General features: G+C 43.1%; 1 protein-coding gene across 1 annotated transcript in view; it reads left to right on the top strand.

Moving 5' to 3' along the window:
• The window catches only part of Rerg (RAS like estrogen regulated growth inhibitor), a 127,346-nt gene extending 115,508 nt beyond the window's left edge, over positions 1-11,838 (top strand). Inside the window, exons 4-5 of the mRNA XM_052175165.1 lie at positions 8,328-8,401; positions 10,154-11,838. Of these exons, the coding sequence (XP_052031125.1) occupies positions 8,328-8,401; positions 10,154-10,561 (482 nt within the window). The 3' untranslated portion in view covers positions 10,562-11,838. The remainder of the gene's footprint in view (positions 1-8,327; positions 8,402-10,153) is intronic.
• Positions 11,839-19,205: the final 7,367 nt, after the last annotated feature.

Raw genomic sequence — 19,205 nt, 5'->3', positions numbered from 1 at the left:
CCTCTGCTCTTTGGGGATGCGTGATAAAGGCATCCCCTTGTGTGTGTGCAGTTACTTTGTCATCACTTCCATTGCTGGGTATCGGCGGGCTTCCATGACACAGCCATTGTGGACACAGCCATTGTGGACAGCAGCGAACACCCGGTCTCCATGCCGTGTTGTGAATACACATCTTCCTCCTCTGCTCTCTGACAAGGCTATGTTGGCAGCTCTCTGTGGCACGTTTCTCAAGGTCGATTTTAGAGTCTGTGACAGCATGGCATGACTGATTGGAATTGGCTGAAATCATAAATTACTTTTGAAGGCTCAAATCTTTATTATATTCAGTCTTTCTAAACAGGAGTCTGGCATATCTCCACTTTAGCAGAACCTCTTCTGCCTTTGCTTTTTAAGAGACAATTACAAGAGACTTTCTTAGTAAACACATAATTGTAATTTTCCACATGTGTATCTGAATAGAAACATCACCAAATTCCTCTGTGAAGATTCAGGAAAAAATAAAATGAAAAGTTATATGCCAAGATATTAACACTAGCTACTGAATGAGATGAGAATACTAGGTGATGTTTTCTGATTTTGCTTGTCTAAATATATACCTTTCTAACACAAATAGGAAAAGACGCTAAAAATGATCCACATTTGGAGTATAATACATCCCTGGATTAAGTATAAAAGGAAGAATTAAATTTAAGTTCAAATTTCTAAAATTATTTTATAAGCATGCATTATAGAACAATTCTGCCAGTAGGAAAATACAGTAAGTACATTTAGATGGATAACTTTCTTCCCAGAAGATTCTCTGATGTTACGTAAGGACTAAGGAGAAGAAAAACAATTATTTCTTGAGGAAAGATACTTTTAAATATTTTGTTTATCATATTTCTTTCAGCATTTCCTTCGGTTAGCGGTCATTTATCTGGATGTAAAGACGAACCTTGCTTTAAAAGGAAGCCATTATCTATTGTCTTCCCCAACATGGGAATGCTCCCTAGTATATTTTTCTCATTTGCATATGTGTTATTGTAATGATCTGATACTCTCCGTGATTCGTAGGCGTCTAGTTGAAAACTACGTATTCTCCATCCTAGCTACATATCACAACAAAAGATGAAGCTTACCCAAAAAACATCATGGCATTTTTAACTCTCTCTGGATGTGTTCTAGTAACTGATGTTACTATTTTTAATTAGTCTTTGGTGAGCCCTTTTCCTTTTGTCTTATTCACATAGAGCAGCAACAGCTATAAAGAGGAGTGAATCTGACACCCTTGCCTAGGAAGCAGGGCACTTCACAGAGTGACCTTGTGCTGTGCCTCTCAGAGAGGCCCTGGCTGCTAAGCAACCAATGTGGAGCCTTCCTCCACACTGGGGAGAGACAGGTGGGTGACTCACTGGCAGGTGATGCTGTCATTAGCTCGCACACTGGAGCCTGGATCTGTGTGGGCGTGAACATTGAAAACCTGCTAATTTTCCAGCACACAGGAAACTTCAATTCATAGGATTCAAGAGGAATTAGCACTTCTTGGGCTTAAACTTTCTACTCTCAGGAAGAGACTGGATCTTGGTGGAACTTTCTGGTCACTTTCCGAGTTTCAAAACAACTAGCAACCAAGATGGCTACATTACAAAGCAGAGTGGTGTGTCTGTGATGGGGGAGGGGAGGAAGGGGCTTGTCTTCTAGAGTTCTGATTTCGGTACCTTCCTCAGAACTTGAGGAAGTGGCTCTCTTGATTTTGGACTTTTGTTGTCGTTTTACGAGAAGCTGGAAATGATGGACACCACCCCACATATTGACAAAAGGAAGAGTTACTTCTCTGAAGCAATCCTGTAAAGAAAACAGGTTTTTTTTTTCTTTGCCCTAGTTTGGTTTTCTATTGCTGTGATAAACACTATAACCAAAAGCAACTTGGTGAGGAGTTTATCTGGCTCACAGGTCCCAGTTACAGTCCATCCTGGGGGAAGCCATGGCAGGACATCAAGATGAAACTTGAAACAGAAACCTTCCTCATGGCTTGCTCAGCTGTCTTTCTAATACAGCTCAGACCCTCTTGCCTAGGGACAATACCTCCAGTGGGCTGAGTCCTCCTACATCAATTGGCAATCTAGAAAATGCCTCACAGACATGTCTACAAGCCAATCTGATGGCCTCACAGACATGTCTACAAGCCAATCTGATGGCCTCACAGATATGCCCACAAGCCAATCTGATGGCCTCACAGACATGTCCACAAGCCAATCCGATGGGAACAATTCCTAAACTATGATTTCTTTCCAGGGACAGCTGGGTTTGCATCTAGTTTACCATATCTGACCTGCACACAGTTAGTTACAGGGGCCAGTGAGTTCGGGCTTCTACATTTTAGGCCCAGTATTTTTCTTACTTGTTTTTTTTTTTTTTTTTTTTTTTTTTTTTTTTTTTTACATAATTTTTTTTTTATTTGATATAATTTATTTACATTTCAAATGATTTCCCCTTTTCTAGCCCCCCCCACTCCCCGAAAGTCCCGTAAGCCCCCTTCTCTTCCCCTGTCCTCCCTCCCACCCCTTCCCAGTTCCCCGTTCTGGTTTTGCCAAATACTGTTTCACTGAGTCTTTCCAGAACCAGGGACCACTCCTGCTTTCTTCTTGTATCTCATTTGATGTGTGGATTATGTTTTGGGTATTCCAGTTTTCTAGGTTAATAACCACTTATTAGTGAGTGCATACCATGATTCACCTTTTGAGTCTGGGTTACCTCACTTAGTATGATGTTCTCTAGCTCCATCCATTTGCCTAAGAATTTCATGAATTCATTGTTTCTAATGGCTGAATAGTACTCCATTGTGTAGATATACCACATTTTTTGTATCCACTCTTCTGTTGAGGGATACCTGGGTTCTTTCCAGCATCTGGCAATTATAAATAGGGCTGCTATGAACATAGTAGAGCATGTATCCTTATTACATGGTGGGGAATCCTCTGGGTATATGCCCAGGAGTGGTATAGCAGGATCTTTCTTACTTGTTTTTATTGCTGTTGTGTTATGTTGAATTTGTTTATGAAAGATCTGTCATGATGATTCTAATTAGAGGTGCAAGCAGAGGGTAGAGGGAAGGTGAGGGGAACTGTACCCGTTTCACAAAGGATTTTTTTTTAAAAAAGAATTTAAGTGTTTTGAAAGATGAAGTCTCAGAAAATACCACAATCCTTTGTACGGAATGATTGTCATTTCCCTGAAATTTTTCTCCTCTCACCAGTGGATTCTTTGCCAGAGTTTATCCCTGGTTTGTTAGCAACACTGAAAATTACCCCTGAAGCTCATCAGATTTGGGATGTGGCCCATTTAATCAGGAAGCAGGAACCTTGATGGTGGGAGGTAGATTCTGGCCGTGGACTAAACAGAATCCATAGATGTCTAGTCCCAATCCAGAGCTGAATTCCTGACTCCTGGATTCACGTTACCCTCCAAGACTGTTTTCAGACACAAGAAAACAGAGAAAGGCTTACAACACACAATTGTGTGTGTGCCTGTGTGTGTCCCTGCTGATGTGTGCATGTTGGAGCCCTGGAGAGAGGAAGAGAGGGAAAGAGGGCTTCTTAGTGTCAAGTACCACAGTGGGTCCCGGGACAAAGATGCCATCGCACATTGTGTTTGAGTGATGAGTTGCTGTCCTTATTCACAGCAAAGCAGAGCGAGGATTAAGGGAGCAAGTCGTGAGAAATAACAAACCCCCAGGCTCGTTGACTCTGTGCTTGACTCACCGTGCCTGTCTTGGAGCTTCTTCTGCTTGGAAAGGCTCAAGCAGAGAGGCGAGATCTCCCAACTGACTGAAGCAGAAGTGCACAGCCACACCTTAGAGCTGCTTAGTACCAACACAGCAGGACAAAACGGGAGGGAGTCTTGTGATGGACAGGGCCAGAGAAGTGAATCTTCATCTAAGATGACAAGACTGGTTTGCAGCCAGGCCAGCAACAGAATTCCACTCCAGCATAAAGCCACGCTGCTGACTGCTGCAGCTGCTGTGATCATAAAAAGAGAAAGAGATGTGATAATGTGTTATGTAGCGGTGTGGAGGAAGGGGGTCCCTCAGCGAGCCCATGCCGAGGCATCCCTTCCCCCTGAGGGACCAGATACACACCGGCATAGTATAGAATAGAGTTCATTCAGCGCGTAGGATGGGAGTTAAGGGGGGCAGCAGAGGCAGAGAAAGGCAGAGAGAGGAAGAGAGTAGAGAAGTAGAGGCCGGCCATGACTTGGAGAGAGGGGGGAGGGGAGGAGAGCTCAAGAAGGGCAAGAGAGAAGCTGAGAGTGAGGAAGGTAAGAGAGAGAAAAGAGAGAGAGGAGGGGCCAAGTATCTTCTTTTGCCTCTGTTGCCAGGTAACTGGGGTGGAGTATAGACAGAACCCTAACAGCTGCTATAGCACTGGTCACATGACCTACTATGTTGAAATATGCAGAGAAGCTAACCCAGTCCAAGGATCAACCACATGCAAACAGCTCTGAGTGTCCAACCTTGCCAGAGTGTACAAAACGCATGCTTACTTACGGAAATGTCATGGAACGCACACTTTTCGAAGGTTTGTTTTTATTAGGAGTTGTTATAGGTTAGGGAATGTGCCCGGGGGTGCAGCTGTCCACTGAGGCTGGAGACATCTGGTTGACCTGGAGAGCAGGTCAGTGCCAAGCTGGGCTCCTCTGGAAGAGCAATATACATTCTCAGCCATGGGCCACCTCCTCTCCAGGCCCCTGAATGCATGCTTTAAGTCATTTCCCTTTATCCACAGGAATCTAAAAGATAATTTTAATATAGCTAATTCAATTATGAAACTCATGCTTGTTTTAGAATAGACCTTTTTGAGTGCATCTGGCCAGAGATCTAATCAAACACACAGTGCTTCAAAGAAAGGACTAGAAAATAGAGAATATGTAAACAGTCCAAACACATGTGCAACCTTTTGATTTTTTTTTTATTCTTCTGAGACAATTCTTCTGAATATCACCAGCTGCCCTGATACTCATTATGTAGACCAGGCTGGCCCCACCATGCCCAGATTTTCTTTGAATTTTAAAATAAAGACTAGGATGTATGTGTTTTGTTAGAAATATCTCATACAAGCTCACCGGTTCATATCCAATATTTTACTTCTTGAGGGAATATTTTCATTGTCTTGCATGTGGAGAAAATGAGTTCTAAAAGACGCATGAGCAAAATGTGCTGAGAACAGTGTGAAGACAGTCTTCATCTTGGAGGAAGTCGGTCCAGCCCCCGCTGCTGCGTCTGTACCAGCCATTCCCTCATTTCCTGCATCTGATCCCTTTCATCCCATTAACAAACGACCAAAGAACCACAGAACTTCATGCAAGTTTCATTCTATTTTGCACACACATGCACACACACACACATACACACACACACACACACACCATGATGGCCTTTTGCAGCTGAGACCCATAGCCCATTTGTCATGGGAGCCACAGAGAACAATGCCCTTTCCCCTGGGACAAATTTTGATGTAAAGATATGGATGAAAGGCTGGGCTTCTGTTTCCAGGCTGCAGGGTAGATGTCAGTCATTTTAAAGGGGGAGGTCGATACAAAAGGCACAGAAGAGCCTAGGGAGAAGGACAGAAAGGGTGTGGTTGCCTAGTGTGTGTGCAGCCAGCTGGGCTTCTCCTCAGGCCAAAAAAACTCAAGAAGAAGAAAGGAAATTATTGAAGAAACACTTGGAAGCAGAAGCTGCTGTACAAGGCATTTCAGAGCATCCGGCCCCAGAAAGCCATACCCTGTGATTTAGCATAGAGGAGCGTGTGGTGCTGGATGTCCTTCAAATGAGAATCTTTATGTATGGGTCGTGAGCTCCAGCAGAGGGACAAGATGCAAAAACCATGCATTCTCGTATGTTGAACATAGTCTCATCTTAAAATGACAACCTTTCTGAAGAGGTGTGAGCGTACAGGTTCCTGTGGTGACTGTTCACGGGACTAATGTCACCTAGATGGCTAAGTCCTGCCCATTGCAAGCTTCCTTTCTGGCCTTTGTGCCTTGGATAGACAGTTGTTCACTGCAAGAAAATAGGACAGTGGTCTATGAAGGCTGCAAAGTCCTAGAAGGAAGGAAGGAAGGAAGGAAGGAAGGAAGGAAGGAAGGAAGGAAGGAAGGAAGGAAGGAAGGAAGGAAGGAAGGAAGGAAGGAAGGAAGGTCAATTGGTCATTTGTTGGGATGGTTGGTCGGTCAGTCCAGAAGGTAGAGAGGTATACTGAAGAATGAACAAATATAACCACTGGTTTCTAGTCTGGTCCCCAGGAGAGGCAACTCAGGTTTGTTTCATTAGATGCTTCAGTGATGGGTATGCAGAAATACCTAGTTAGTAACCGTGTTAGATGTCCTGCTGTCTGTCTAGCCTCCTCAATGGAAGATGTTTGAGTTAGAATTCTCGGTTTTATGCTCAAATATAGCGTGAGCCTGCAATTTTCTTCCTCTCCTGTTTTCCCGTTGTTGCTTTTGAGCCTCCTGCTAGCAGAGTTGGCTCGTGAGCTGCGTCGGGACGCCTCATCTGTGAGTTCCCTCCTTGAATCATGTTTTGGTTGTTCTGATTTCTTCTGAGTTCCCTCTCCTAAAATTGAGTGCTTAGCTCACAGTTTCTCTTCCACACCCGTTTGTTACCAAAATGTTTATTAGCTAATTTTTCCCTTAATGTTTGTCTCCACTTCACCCTGAAAGGACGCACAAGAACCATCTAGAATTGCAGTGCTGGTCTGCTTCTGATACAGGCGCACTGATTTGCTTGTCCTGCCGATTTCCTGAGTTCAGAATCTCTAATAAAGAAGCCCAATGTTAACTGAGCCATGTTCTTTCACAGGGAGTGTGCTTTGTTTTGCTCTTAATCCCTTTTTTTTTAGGATCCCTAAAATTCACTGTAATGAGTACCTTCTTTTGGATATTTTTCTCTTAAGACTTTCCGTGACTCTCGTCCCCGGAAATTCTTAGATATCTCAACCTCGGCTGTCTTCCACATTCCTATAGATTTCATTCTCTCTGCTGAGGCTCATTTCATAAAGAATAAGATTTATAGATGTGTTATCTATGTTTCTTATGAAAGTCTCAAACCGTGCTATCCTTCTTACGAGCTGCTGACAGGTTCTGAGGGAATCCCTTGAGTGCCTGTCAGCAGCCCAGTCTGCCACTTTCGGCTCCTTTGTCTGTGTTTAAACTTCCATGTATGGCCACACCAGCTGACACTGCTTTATTCCCATTCCACTTATATGGTGAGAACCGCATTCATGACTGCCCAGGCATCTGGTACCCGCCATCTTCTTATCCCTTCAGGGTGTGGGGACCACTCCACTGTGGACCCAGCAACTGCAGCTGCTCCAGGGCAACTGCTATTGCCCATTTGACCAGACACCATGAAGGAGGGATCCCACACATCTACTTAAACCCTTTATACTTTGGGCTCCCATTCTTTACCACCCACCAAACGCAAGTTCAGCCGCCTGCCTCTTACTGTCTCAAGGTCCCCAGTAGTTTCATATCATGTGTTCAGCCTGTTACAGTATCAGTCAGGTTTGGGGATTGTTGTTGTTTTGTAAGTTTAACAAAATAAAAGTCAGGAAAGGCTTGGGCGTACCAGGTAGCAGTAGGAAATCAGCCAGTAAAGAACGGCTTTTAACTAGAGGTGAGGAACTAGGCAGAATGCAGCAGACAGAGAGAGTGATCACCTACAAAGCAAAGGCAGGCTTTCTGCCCGTCATTTAAGGCTGCTTAGTTTGAACAAGGATAGGATGCTGATCGCCCCACAGCTGTTATGTAAGCATGTCCTGATCCGACTTGTTTTAAGCACCTAGGATTCTGCCTCAGGTCAGGAGGGAGAGGAAGAAGCGGGCCATCTTGGAAGTTCACCAACTTTATCCATCTGTCTATCGTGACATCTGTCTAAGTCCCTGCCCATTCCCCTCTGGTGTTAAGGATCTTTGCACGGATAAAGTTAGGAAGAGACCCTAAAGTTTTTTATGGCAAAAAAATTACTTGTAAGAATATCAAGGCAGAAATATATTTTGTATGGAAAATGCCTCTTTCGTCTATAATGCAGAGGAGGAGACCTCGTCTGATTTAAATGGAAAAGAGTGCCGGGGGCTGGCCTCACAGAACAAGATGCTGCCAGGAAAGGATAGAGGAGCTAACGGGCAGCCTGCTGGAGGTCGGGCCCTCAGAAAGCTCTGCAGACCGCGATGCTGTTCCTTTGTCTGTCCTTCCGTTCTGTCTTCGCTGGACAGAATCCTCTCCCTGTGCCTAATTTCTCACTCCAAGGATCAAATTAAATCTCACTCGTACCTTTCTCATTCTCTTAGAATCCACCTACCGACATCAAGCGACCATCGATGATGAAGTTGTTTCTATGGAGATCCTGGACACCGCAGGCCAGGTGAGTAGGAATTCAGCCAAGTGTTTACTTCATCAAATAAAATGAGAGAGAGAGAGAGAGAGAGAGAGAGAGAGAGAGAGAGAGAGAGAGAGAGAGAGAGAGAGATGTAAAATATGTATAATGTTTTTTTTAAAAGCTAATGTATTTTTCTATATATGACTCTTATATGATTAAAAACTCATATGTCCCATTACCTAGCCTCTTGATATATTAATGAATATGTAGTTTGATCCTAGTGTAAGTGACCCTGTGCTTTAAGAAGGGAATATCACAGACCATCTAGGGTAGATTCTCCCTCTATATTTGGGGGATTGGGGTGCCAGTGTATTCTTAGGTTTTTATAACCAAACGTTTTTTAAATGCTCAGATGAAGTTAAATTAACACCTCTATTGAAAAGAGTCTTTGAGAGAGCCTTGACCTGCATTCCAGTTCTCTATGACCACCACACACAGGCTGTGTGCATGTCGCATGTCGCATTATGTGGAGGTGTTCCCTGCAATACTTGCCTGTGAATTTCCTTTGACATTAGTCAGGTCATGATTTACAAAAACAGTTATGTCTTAGTTCCCAAATACAGAAATGACCACGGGAGTGATGATTAGATAGTATTTCCATGGTGTTATAACAATGATCTGTGGCCTTCAAAGGGACTTGAATTAAAGTGTTTAATCAAGGAAATGTTCTGAAAGTAATTATAATCCTTTCCTCGTCATCTCTCTATCCTTATGCTTGGGCCTTCTTATAGCACTGAGCATGCCGAGAGGCAGAAGCCTCTAGAAGACTACTGAACCTAAGGAAGCAACATTTTTTTCTATCCTCTCTCATCTTCTCTTCCTCCTCTCTTCTTCCTCTTTCTCCTCTTCCTTCTCTCCTCTTCCTCCTCTTCTCTTCCTCCTCTTCCTTTTCCTCCTCCTCTTCCTCTTCTTCCTTCTTTTTTTCTCTTCCTCCTCTTCCTCCTCTTCTCTTCCTCCTCTTCCTCTTCTTCTTTTCTTCCTCTTCCTCTTCCTCCTCTCCTTTTCCTCCTCCTCTTCCTCTTCTTCTTCCTCCTTTTCCTCTTCATCCTTTTCTCCTCTTCTTCCTTATTTTCTTCCTCTTCCTCCTCTCCTCTTCCTCCTCTTCCTCTTCCTCCTCCTCTTCCTCCTCTCTCTTTTCTTCCTCTTTTTTTCTTCTCTACCCCTCACACTCCCATCTCTCTTCTCACACACCACATCTCATCTTCTCACCACCCATAGCCCAGGCTAGCCTTGAGCATGACGTTTTCTTACCTCTGCCTCCCAAGTACTAGGATCTCAGGTGCATGTACTCCGGACCCAGCCAGCGACACCTTCAAACTGTGCGTTCTCCTCTCCTGCAGGAGTAATCACCCCTCCGACAGTCACTGCAGGAGAACTTCCATCTTCATTACTGATATATAACACAGATTAGAACACTGGGATGGGGATCCTAGACCTCAAGCTGAAGCAGTGGATTTTATATAGCGTATTGCTGGGTTTTTTTTTTTAATTTTTTTTCTGTTCCTAGGGCTATCAATGGTCTATAAAAGGAACAAGAAGGCTATTAAGGGAAATGGGGGTGAGCTGTACCTACTTTCTAAATTAATTAAGAAAATAAGTTCATCCAGGAAAACAGCCAAGACATTTAATAACAAACGGATACGTGGCAATGCAATTAAGGGATTAGTAGGCAATAACACTGTGTGCTTCGGGATGAGGCGCGGGTCTCCTGATTGCAGGTCTATTCTCTGCCCACAGGAAGACACCATCCAGAGGGAAGGGCACATGCGCTGGGGGGAAGGCTTCGTGCTGGTCTATGACATCACTGATCGAGGGAGCTTCGAAGAAGTGCTGCCGCTGAAGAACACCTTAGATGAAATCAAAAAGCCCAAAAACGTAACTCTCATCCTGGTCGGAAACAAAGCCGACTTGGACCACTCCAGGCAAGTGAGCACAGAGGAAGGGGAGAAGCTGGCCACGGAATTGGCTTGTGCATTTTACGAATGTTCCGCCTGCACGGGAGAAGGGAACATCGCCGAGGTATTCTACGAGCTCTGCCGCGAGGTGCGTCGCAGGAGGATGGTGCAGGGCAAGACGAGGCGCCGCAGCTCCACCACACACGTCAAGCAAGCGATTAACAAGATGCTCACAAAAATTAGCAGTTAGAGGCCCTGCCAAGGTGTGCCGAGAAGCGGCAAGGCCTTCCTGGCTCTTCTTTTGCCCCTCTAACCACAGCCAAGATATTCTACTCCTTCTGAGTTTGGGGAACGGCAAGGTTTCTCATGGGTCCCGATCCACTCACTATATGCTCGGAAGTTCTCGAGTGTCTTCTGCAGCCCCACGCTGTGACAGTCTCTCCCTTCCCTGCTTGCTTAGGATCCGTGCTAATGTAGTTTGAAGATGTAACCACCAAAGACGCTGGCTGATGTGGCTGGGTTCTGGGAGGCTAATTTTAGGCATCTCTGACTTGCTTAAATAAATTGAAGTCTTTTCAAAGGCATTTTAAGATTCTGTACCTTGTGGAAGACTACAAAGGTCGCCATAAGGTTTTGTGATTGTCTGGTGAGAACCTGAGAACTGAGCCTGAGCGATTAGAACGGGGAGCAGAATTCTAGTTCCCATTTGAAGTGAGGATTTTTAAATTGTTATTATCTTACTTAAATTATGCCGTTTTTTCCTTTAACACCTTATTTTATTTTTAGTTGAAATGTTATCACTGACGTTGGCTTTGTGATGTAATTGTCCATTTCAATTCAAGTCGATTCTCTCAATAATCTACAGCAGTCCTTACATACTCTGTTCTATTATTTTCTTAATAACAAAAGAAACAAGACCCACAATCCATACCCTGCCCTGGCTTTGCTCCCCCAAACCTGCGTGATAAAAAAAAAGAAGAAGAAAAGAAAAACAAACCCTCCAGGAATCTTTGTACCAAGGTTTGACTTCACTGCATGTCAGTAGGGAAATTACAATTAGAGACACCTGGTTTGTATTTTACTCATTAGCACCATAGCGGGAAGGTAACCCTCTAAATAAGAACATTATGACGCTTAGTTATTTCTCTTTAGAAGCCAAGGCAGAACCCCATGCAGTCGAAAGAGCCAGGCTCTGATTCAGTAAGTTGGCCGCATGCCTTGTTAACCTTTTAACCTTTGGGTAAGATTAATTCACATGGGAGAATTCAGAAAAATAATGGGTAAGTAAAATTCACTCTACCTGAATGAGCATGTATAAAGAGGATGCTTGGCTGGCAAAAGGATTATGTAACTGCCAAGAGTTTATGATCCTTCTCTTCATTTCCTGCCCCATATACTGAGATTTGGGCACTTTATTTTAGAATAAAATATATATCTTTTGCAATGTATGTATTTATATGTATACATATAAGTATGTATAAAATTTGTAAGCATCGAAGGTTTTAACTCACCAATGTATTTGAATAATCTGGTGTAACTGACTTCGTTTTATGTGATTATAATAAAAAAATATAATTTTCAAATTTTGTCGGAATTCTTTTGTGAATAGTTTGTTTAGGGGAGGCTTGGGAAGCAATTGGATTGCAGAAGGAAAAGCCAGTGAACTTGATTTGGAAAGAAATCAGCACCTGCTAATAAGAGTAGCTGCTGCTTTTAGAATACTTGGGCACTTTATTCCTTGTTACAATTATTCCAAGACAGTAGTGCTGTGGTCACGCTGTAGAGGTAAAACCATTGAGCCAGATGGGAAAGGAAGTGATGTCACTGAGTCCACATGGTAGGGTAGGGGTAGAGCCAGAGCATTAACTAAGAGAGGCAGCATAGATTAACTTGCTAAACCGCTCTTAGCCTGGGTTGCAGGGGTGAAGGCACAAGATGAAGTGATTAAGACAAAACTCGCCTTCTTTATTCCCTTATTGATCCATTCACTGTAAAAATGTTTACATATGCCGAATATGCAATTTTATGTAGCCCATTTGATGGTTAAGGAATACATTAGGACAGTCTAGGAGAGAGGGAGAAAATCTTCTAAGTAGTAGAAACAGCACGAAATGAAAATATGAAGACCTGAAAGGTGGTGAATGCAGAACCCTGTAGAAGATCCAAGTATTCCCCCAGCACCCTAGAGAAGGTTTCAGGGCCCATAATGCCAGTTCCAGTGGATCCAGCTCCCTCTTCTGGCCTCCAAGGGCATTACACCTATGTGTATACATGCATACACCCAGGTTGTAGCAAATTGAAAATTAAAACTAACGGTCACACTGGGGAATCCAATGGCATCTCATATTCAGAGAGGACTCTGGGTAGGGCACTTGCTGTGAGGCCAGCTGGGTCAGCCAGACTCCTTCGCATCTGCTTGAAACAAAGGGTCCAGCTCTCCAGATTTTCATTTTATGTCTTTTACTGATCTTGAGAAAGTATCCATATTTCATGCTAAAATAATAACTTTATTTAAATCCCCTTTACTGAAAATAACTTTGGTTATTCTATGACGGAGCTGTTTGTGTGTGTGTGTGTGTGTGTTGTATATATGTGTGTGTTGTATACATGTGTGTTATGAGAACACTTACTCATGAATACTAATTTGGAGGCCAGTGTTGGTGGTGGATATCTTCTGTTACATCCACTTACTTTTTTGAGACAGGGTTTCTCACTGTGATCATTTATTTATGGTTGGCCCAGGGAGTGGCACTGTTGGGAGGTGTGGCCTTGTTGGAGTAGGTGTGTCACTGTGAGTATGGGCTGTAATATTCTTGTTCTAGCTGCCTGGGAGTATGTATTCTGCTAGCCTAGCAGCCTTCAGGTGAACATGGAGAGCTCTCAGCTCCTCCTGCATCATGCCTGCCTGGATGCTGCCATGCTCCTACCTTGATGAGGATGGACTGAACCTGTGAATCTGTAAGCCAGTCCAATTAAACGTTGTCCTTGTGAGAGTTGTCTTGGTCATGGTGTCTGATCACAGCGGTAAAACCCTAACTAAGACACTCACTAAGTATGGAGCTCTCCATTTTAGTTGGAGCAGCTGGCCAGTGCCCCCCCCCTCCCTGAATCCTCTGGTCTCCGCTCCCCAATACTGTCATTCCTCATGCTATGACGGCTCGAATGAGGGTGTCTCCCACCGGCTCATATGTTTGAATGCCTGGCCCTCAGTTATTGGAACTGTTTGGGAAGGATTTAGGAGGTGTGCTGTCGGAAGAGTATGAGTGGCTTTGATGGGGAGGTGTGACACTGTGGTAGACTTGAGATTTCAAAAGCCCAGTAGGTCTCAGTCTCCCTCTCATTCTGCCTGCAATTTACCAATCAGACATGAGCTCTCAGCTACGTTTCCATCACCATGGCTGCCGGCCTTCCAGCAGGCTGCCCACTATGGTGATGATGGTGGACTAAGCCTCTGAAACTGTAAGCAAGCCCCCAACTAAACACTTCCTTTTTTGAGTTGCCTTGGTCATGGTGTCTCTTCAAGGCAATAGAACAACAACTAAGACGCTAAGACAGACCCCTGTGCCCACCTTTTTTTTTTCTCATGTTGAGTACTAGAGATCCTAATTATGGTTCTTATGCTGAAACAGAGACTATTTTATACACTGAACCATCTCTTCAAAAGATTTTGAAGGATAAAGGTTGTCACTGTAAGTTAGTGAAATTCTTGATGAGACCCATGTGGTATTCCTCCATGAGAGCCTGTAACAGGGTCATAAAAGCTTCCATCTTTCATTATCTCCATCTTCTCAGAGTTTGGGAAGCCAAGGGACTATTACAAGAAGCAAGTATTACATAGAGACAAATATAGACTGTTGCCTAACTCTATTCCCTGAGCTCCAAAGCCAAACTATGTGCCAGGGACATCCAACTTAAAATTTATGCTCCTAACGTTTGCTGGTAAATTAGCTTTTCGGAATGCCGAATGCAATTTCCCCGGAAAACAATACTGTAAATCTCATCTAAGTTCCCCCAGTGAGTCTGCAGCGGCATACTTAAGCTATATAGAGCACACTGCTTTTCCTCGGGGTGTATATCAGCATCTCAAAAAGATTAAAAATGCTTCCAGCATCTCCTCACCTATCTTTCAATTTCACGCTGACACAATTAGGTCACCGTTCCTTGAACCCTTGATACTTTCACTTGGGAGATGCTTCAGATTGGAAATCTTTGATGAGCGTTGTTGATGAGTTAAACAGAGCTGACTGGAACTATTTCAAATAGTGTCAGAAAGTAGAGAAAAATATAAGATTTATTTATTTATTTATTTATTTATTTATTTACTTATTTATTTATTTATTTATTTGAAGAAAGGATGCCTAGCTACGCAAAGCAAGTGCATCTTGATGTAAAACAGACCAAAGGGCCTCATGCATTGCCCAATTCACCAGTATTCCCCAAAGGTCACTTTTTGAAAATATGTACTGCTACCAAGTAAAATTTAAAGAAGCATGGAGAACATATAATCCCAGCACTCAGGAGGCTGAATCAGTCAGATCTCTGTGAGTTTGAGGCCAGCTTGAACAACATGATGAGTTCCAGACCATCTAGGGCTATACAGAGAGACCTCGTAACCTCCAGAAATCTCCAGTCTCCACGTCACACCGCAAGAGAGATGGGATTAGAAATGTGTGCCACCTCACCCAACTTGACATAGGTTCTGTGGATTCAAATTCAGGTTCTTATGCTCCTCACTGGCAAGAATTCCCTGTCCTGAATCATCTGCCTGGCCTCGGTATTTTCTATGTGTAAGAAGAGCAGGATAAAGAGATGTCTCAGCCTTAGGAGTACTTGCTGCTCTTAGTGAATATTGGTGTTCAATTATCCATTATGAGCAGCTCAAAACTGTCTGCAATTCTACTGCCAAAAGGCTCAGTATCTTCTTTTCAAAGATTCTTTGATATAGTTTGTATATGGTTTGAGTGGAGCATTGATCTTACTGTGGCAATATTGAGAGGAGACATCCAGTGGAAAGTCTTTAACTTTTCAGGGAAATGCACCTTGGTGAATGCATGTGTTTCTGGGAGAACCTTAATTTTATTGGAATGAACAGTTGGAAAGGCCCCTTGCCTCTACATCTTTTTTCCTGTCTTCTGGGAGATCTCTCTTATACCCACTTCCTTAGTATTGAACAGATAGAGCCATTCAAATAGGGACTTAGAGTCTCCAAAATGGTTTGCTAAGAAGTCTCCTTTACTTATACTACATCTAGTATCAGGAATCCTGATAGCTAGAAATCCCTTTCCATCCCAGGATTGGCTTGAGCTTGAAGCAATCCTAGAGCCTTAACCAGCCTCCCAGGTACTGGGGTTGCAGATACCAGCCACCGCCCCTGCCTTCTGAATGCAGGTTTTCTGGTGACTTGCTTAGACTCTTTATGAACTGACATACCAAACTATGACATGTTTCACTTAAGACTCAAAGCTTAGAGAAAAATCATAGGACAAGGGGAAGAAACATAGGAGCCAGGGCACCAGGACCCATGAGAGACTGTCTTCCAGACATGACTCTGAAGCCATATCCATGAAATCTCAACAGCACTGATTTCTGACTAAGACGTGCATAATGACAGCACAGACTGCTGCGCCAACGTGGATGACGGGAATCTTAGAACATAATAACTCTAGATGAGGAGATACAGGTGATAGGTTGACAGAGGAGAATCAGTTTCTCCAGGGATGAGCTTCCTAGACGGTTATCACACCCCAAGTGGTCAGCCTTGAGCACATATGCACAGAAGCAACACTGAATGAATTAACCAGTCTGTGTATACATACATATTGATATCATCTATATCTCTATCTATGTAACAATAATAATTAAACAAGTGCTGTATTCTGTAGCTGCCTGCAGCCACTACGAACTAGGTTGCTGGAACAGAAGCTGAGGGATAGATGGGGAAGGGGAGAAAAGAATGAGGCCAGGATGATAGTTTACTGATCGAGGCCCCAACTTTAATGGCGGTCAGACCATTTAACAGTTTGGGCAAGCCCCTCCCCCCAGACTCTGGGCTGAGTTCTGGGGAAGCCTTCTGGTGGTCCTTGGCTCCACTGCTCAGGCAGCTGGGTGGGTCACCTGCTTAATTTAGGAATCTGCAGACCTGGAGGAACAATGAACCTCACCTTCACTCTGAGCGCTCCACCCTAGGTGGAGCAGGATCCTGACTAGCACAGGATTCCCTGCTCAAGCAAGGCTAGGAGAAGTTCACCTTGACCAATGTCAAGGTCACTCTGAGCACTCCACCCAAGGATAAAAAATCCTGCTGTAACCTACTTCCCTATTATGCCCTAATGTCAGATTCCTGCCCGAAGCCAGGAATTGTCCTTGGCCAATGTCAAGTTCCTACCATGTGGCATGACACCCCAATATGGCTCTGGGCAAACAAGGAAAGGGCATGAACTTCAGAGGAAGAAGGGGTCATAGGAAGAATCAGAGGAAGAAGGAGGGGTGGAAATTACCTGAGTAAACTAATCACACATGAATTCTCAAAAAGTAAAATGAAAAGAAAACAAATTTAGATAAAGTAATGAGACTGTTCTGCATATACAAATGATTTGAGTTTACAAACGGAATCTCTCTAGCTTACTTCTAAGAAGGTCAATGTATAATTTTACTTAAAACTCAAAAATGTCCTGAAGACTTAGCATACAAGATGTTTTTGTTTGTTTGTTTGTTTGTTTTACAAAAATTCAGTTTACCAATACATTTTCCAGACTGTCACTAGCACACAGAGTGAATTGCATACTTGTTATTGGTAGTAGTCCTCAGACACAGTAGACTTTATCACCTAAAGCCCAGCTTTTGTCTGTCTTTATTTGAATTACGTGAAGTAGTTAACATGATAGACTCAGATGCTACACGAAGACTTGTGGCGCAGGTACCTGTGTCTGCTCCTCGGCTAAGATCAAGTGCAAGAGCCTGTGTGTCCCCAGAGAAGGAAGCTCAGCTCCATTCGTCCGCTTGAGCCACTCCCAAGCCAAATGATACCACTTGGATTTTGAAGTTGACTTCGCTATTTTCCCTTTGTCCATTTTACTTGACCTTGGTAAAAATCTGAACCATGAAGGAACTGGGAGGTCAATTAAGATGTCATTAGCCACACTAGCTTTAGCCTGTCACTTTTCTGCTCATGATTTCATTTCATACCTATGCTGATCTTTTTCTTTTTCTTCTTTTTTGTTTTTGGTTTTTTTAATATTTTTATTTTCTATATTCTTTGTTTACATTCCAAATGATTTCCCCTTTTCTCAGATCCCCCCTCCCCATATGTGCCATAAACCTTCTTCTCTCCATCCCTTCTCCAATCACCTCCCTCCTTTTTCTCTGTCCTTATATTCCCTTCCAATGCTAGATCAATCCTTTCCAGGATCAGGACCTTCTCCATACTTCTTCATGGGAATCATTTGTTATGCAATTTGTGCCCTGGGTATTCAGGGCTTCTGGGCTAATTAATATCCACTTATCAGAGATTGCATTCCATGTGTATTCTTTTGTGATTGGGTTGCCTCACTTAGGATGATATTTTCCAGATCAAACCATTTGCCTAAAAATTGTGTGAATTCATTGTTTCTAATTGCTGAGTAGTATTCCATTGTGTAAATATACCACATTTTCTGTATCCATTCCTCCTTTGAGGGGTATCTGAGTTCTTTCCAGCTTCTGGCTATTATAAATAAGGCTTCTATGAACATAATGGAGCATGTGTCTTTATTGCATGCCGGGGAATCCTTTGGGTATATGCCCAGGAGAGGTATAGCAGGGTCCTCTGAAAGTCTCATGTCCAGTTTTCTGAGGAACCTCCAGACTGATTTCCACCGTGGTTGTACCATCTTACAGCCCCACCAGCAGTGGAGGAGTGTTCCTCTTTCTCCACATCCTTGCCAACACCTGCTGTCTCCTGAGTTTTTGACCTTAGCCATTCTGACTGGTGTAAGGTGAAATCTCAGGGTTGTTTTGATCTGCATTTGCCTAATGACTAATGATGTTGAGCACTTCTTAAGGTGCCTCTCGGCCATCCAAATTTCTTCAGGTGAAAATTCTTTGTTTAGATCTGTACCCCATTTTTAATAGGGTTATTTGGTTCCCTGGGGTCTAACTTCTTGAGTTCTTTGTATATATTGGATATTAGCCCTCTATCAGATGTGGGGTTGGTGAATATCCTTTCCCAATTTGATGGTTGCCATTTTGTCCTTTTAACAGTGTCCTTTGCCTTACAGAAACTTTGTAATTTTATGAGGTCCCATTTGTCAATTCTTGATCTTAAAGCATAAGCTATTGGTGATCTGTTCAGGAACTTTTGCCCTGTGCCCATGTCCTCAAGGGTCTTCCCCAGTTTCTTTTCTATTAGTTTCAGTGTGTCTGGTTTTACATGGAGGTCCTTGATCCACTTGGAGTGAAGTTTAGTACATGGAGATAAGAATGGATCAATTCTCATTCTTCTACATGCTGACCTCCAATTGATCCAGCACCATTTGTTGAAAAGGTTATCTTTTTTCCACTGGATGTTTTTGACTCCTTTGTCGAAGATCAAGTGACCACAGGTGTGTGGTTTCATTTCTGGATCTTCAATTCTGTTCCATTGGTCCACTTGTCTGTCACTGTGCCAATACCATGCAGTTTTTAACACTATTGCTCTGTAGTATTGCTTGAAGTCAGGGATACTGATTCCCCCAGAATTTCTTTTGTTGTTGAGAATAGTTTTAGCTATTTCCTGGGTTTCTTGTTATTCCAGATGAATTTGAGAATTGCTTTTTCTAACTCTGTGAAGAACTGAGTTGGGATTTTGATGGGGATTGCATTGAATCTGTAGATTGCTTTTGGCAAGATGGCCATTTTAACTATATTAATCCTGCCAA

Source organism: Apodemus sylvaticus, chromosome 2 (assembly GCF_947179515.1).
Source record: "Apodemus sylvaticus chromosome 2, mApoSyl1.1, whole genome shotgun sequence".
Classification (NCBI taxonomy): domain Eukaryota; kingdom Metazoa; phylum Chordata; class Mammalia; order Rodentia; family Muridae; genus Apodemus; species Apodemus sylvaticus.
Note: the sequence above shows the minus strand (reverse complement) of the source record. Positions and strands in the feature narration are given on the sequence as shown.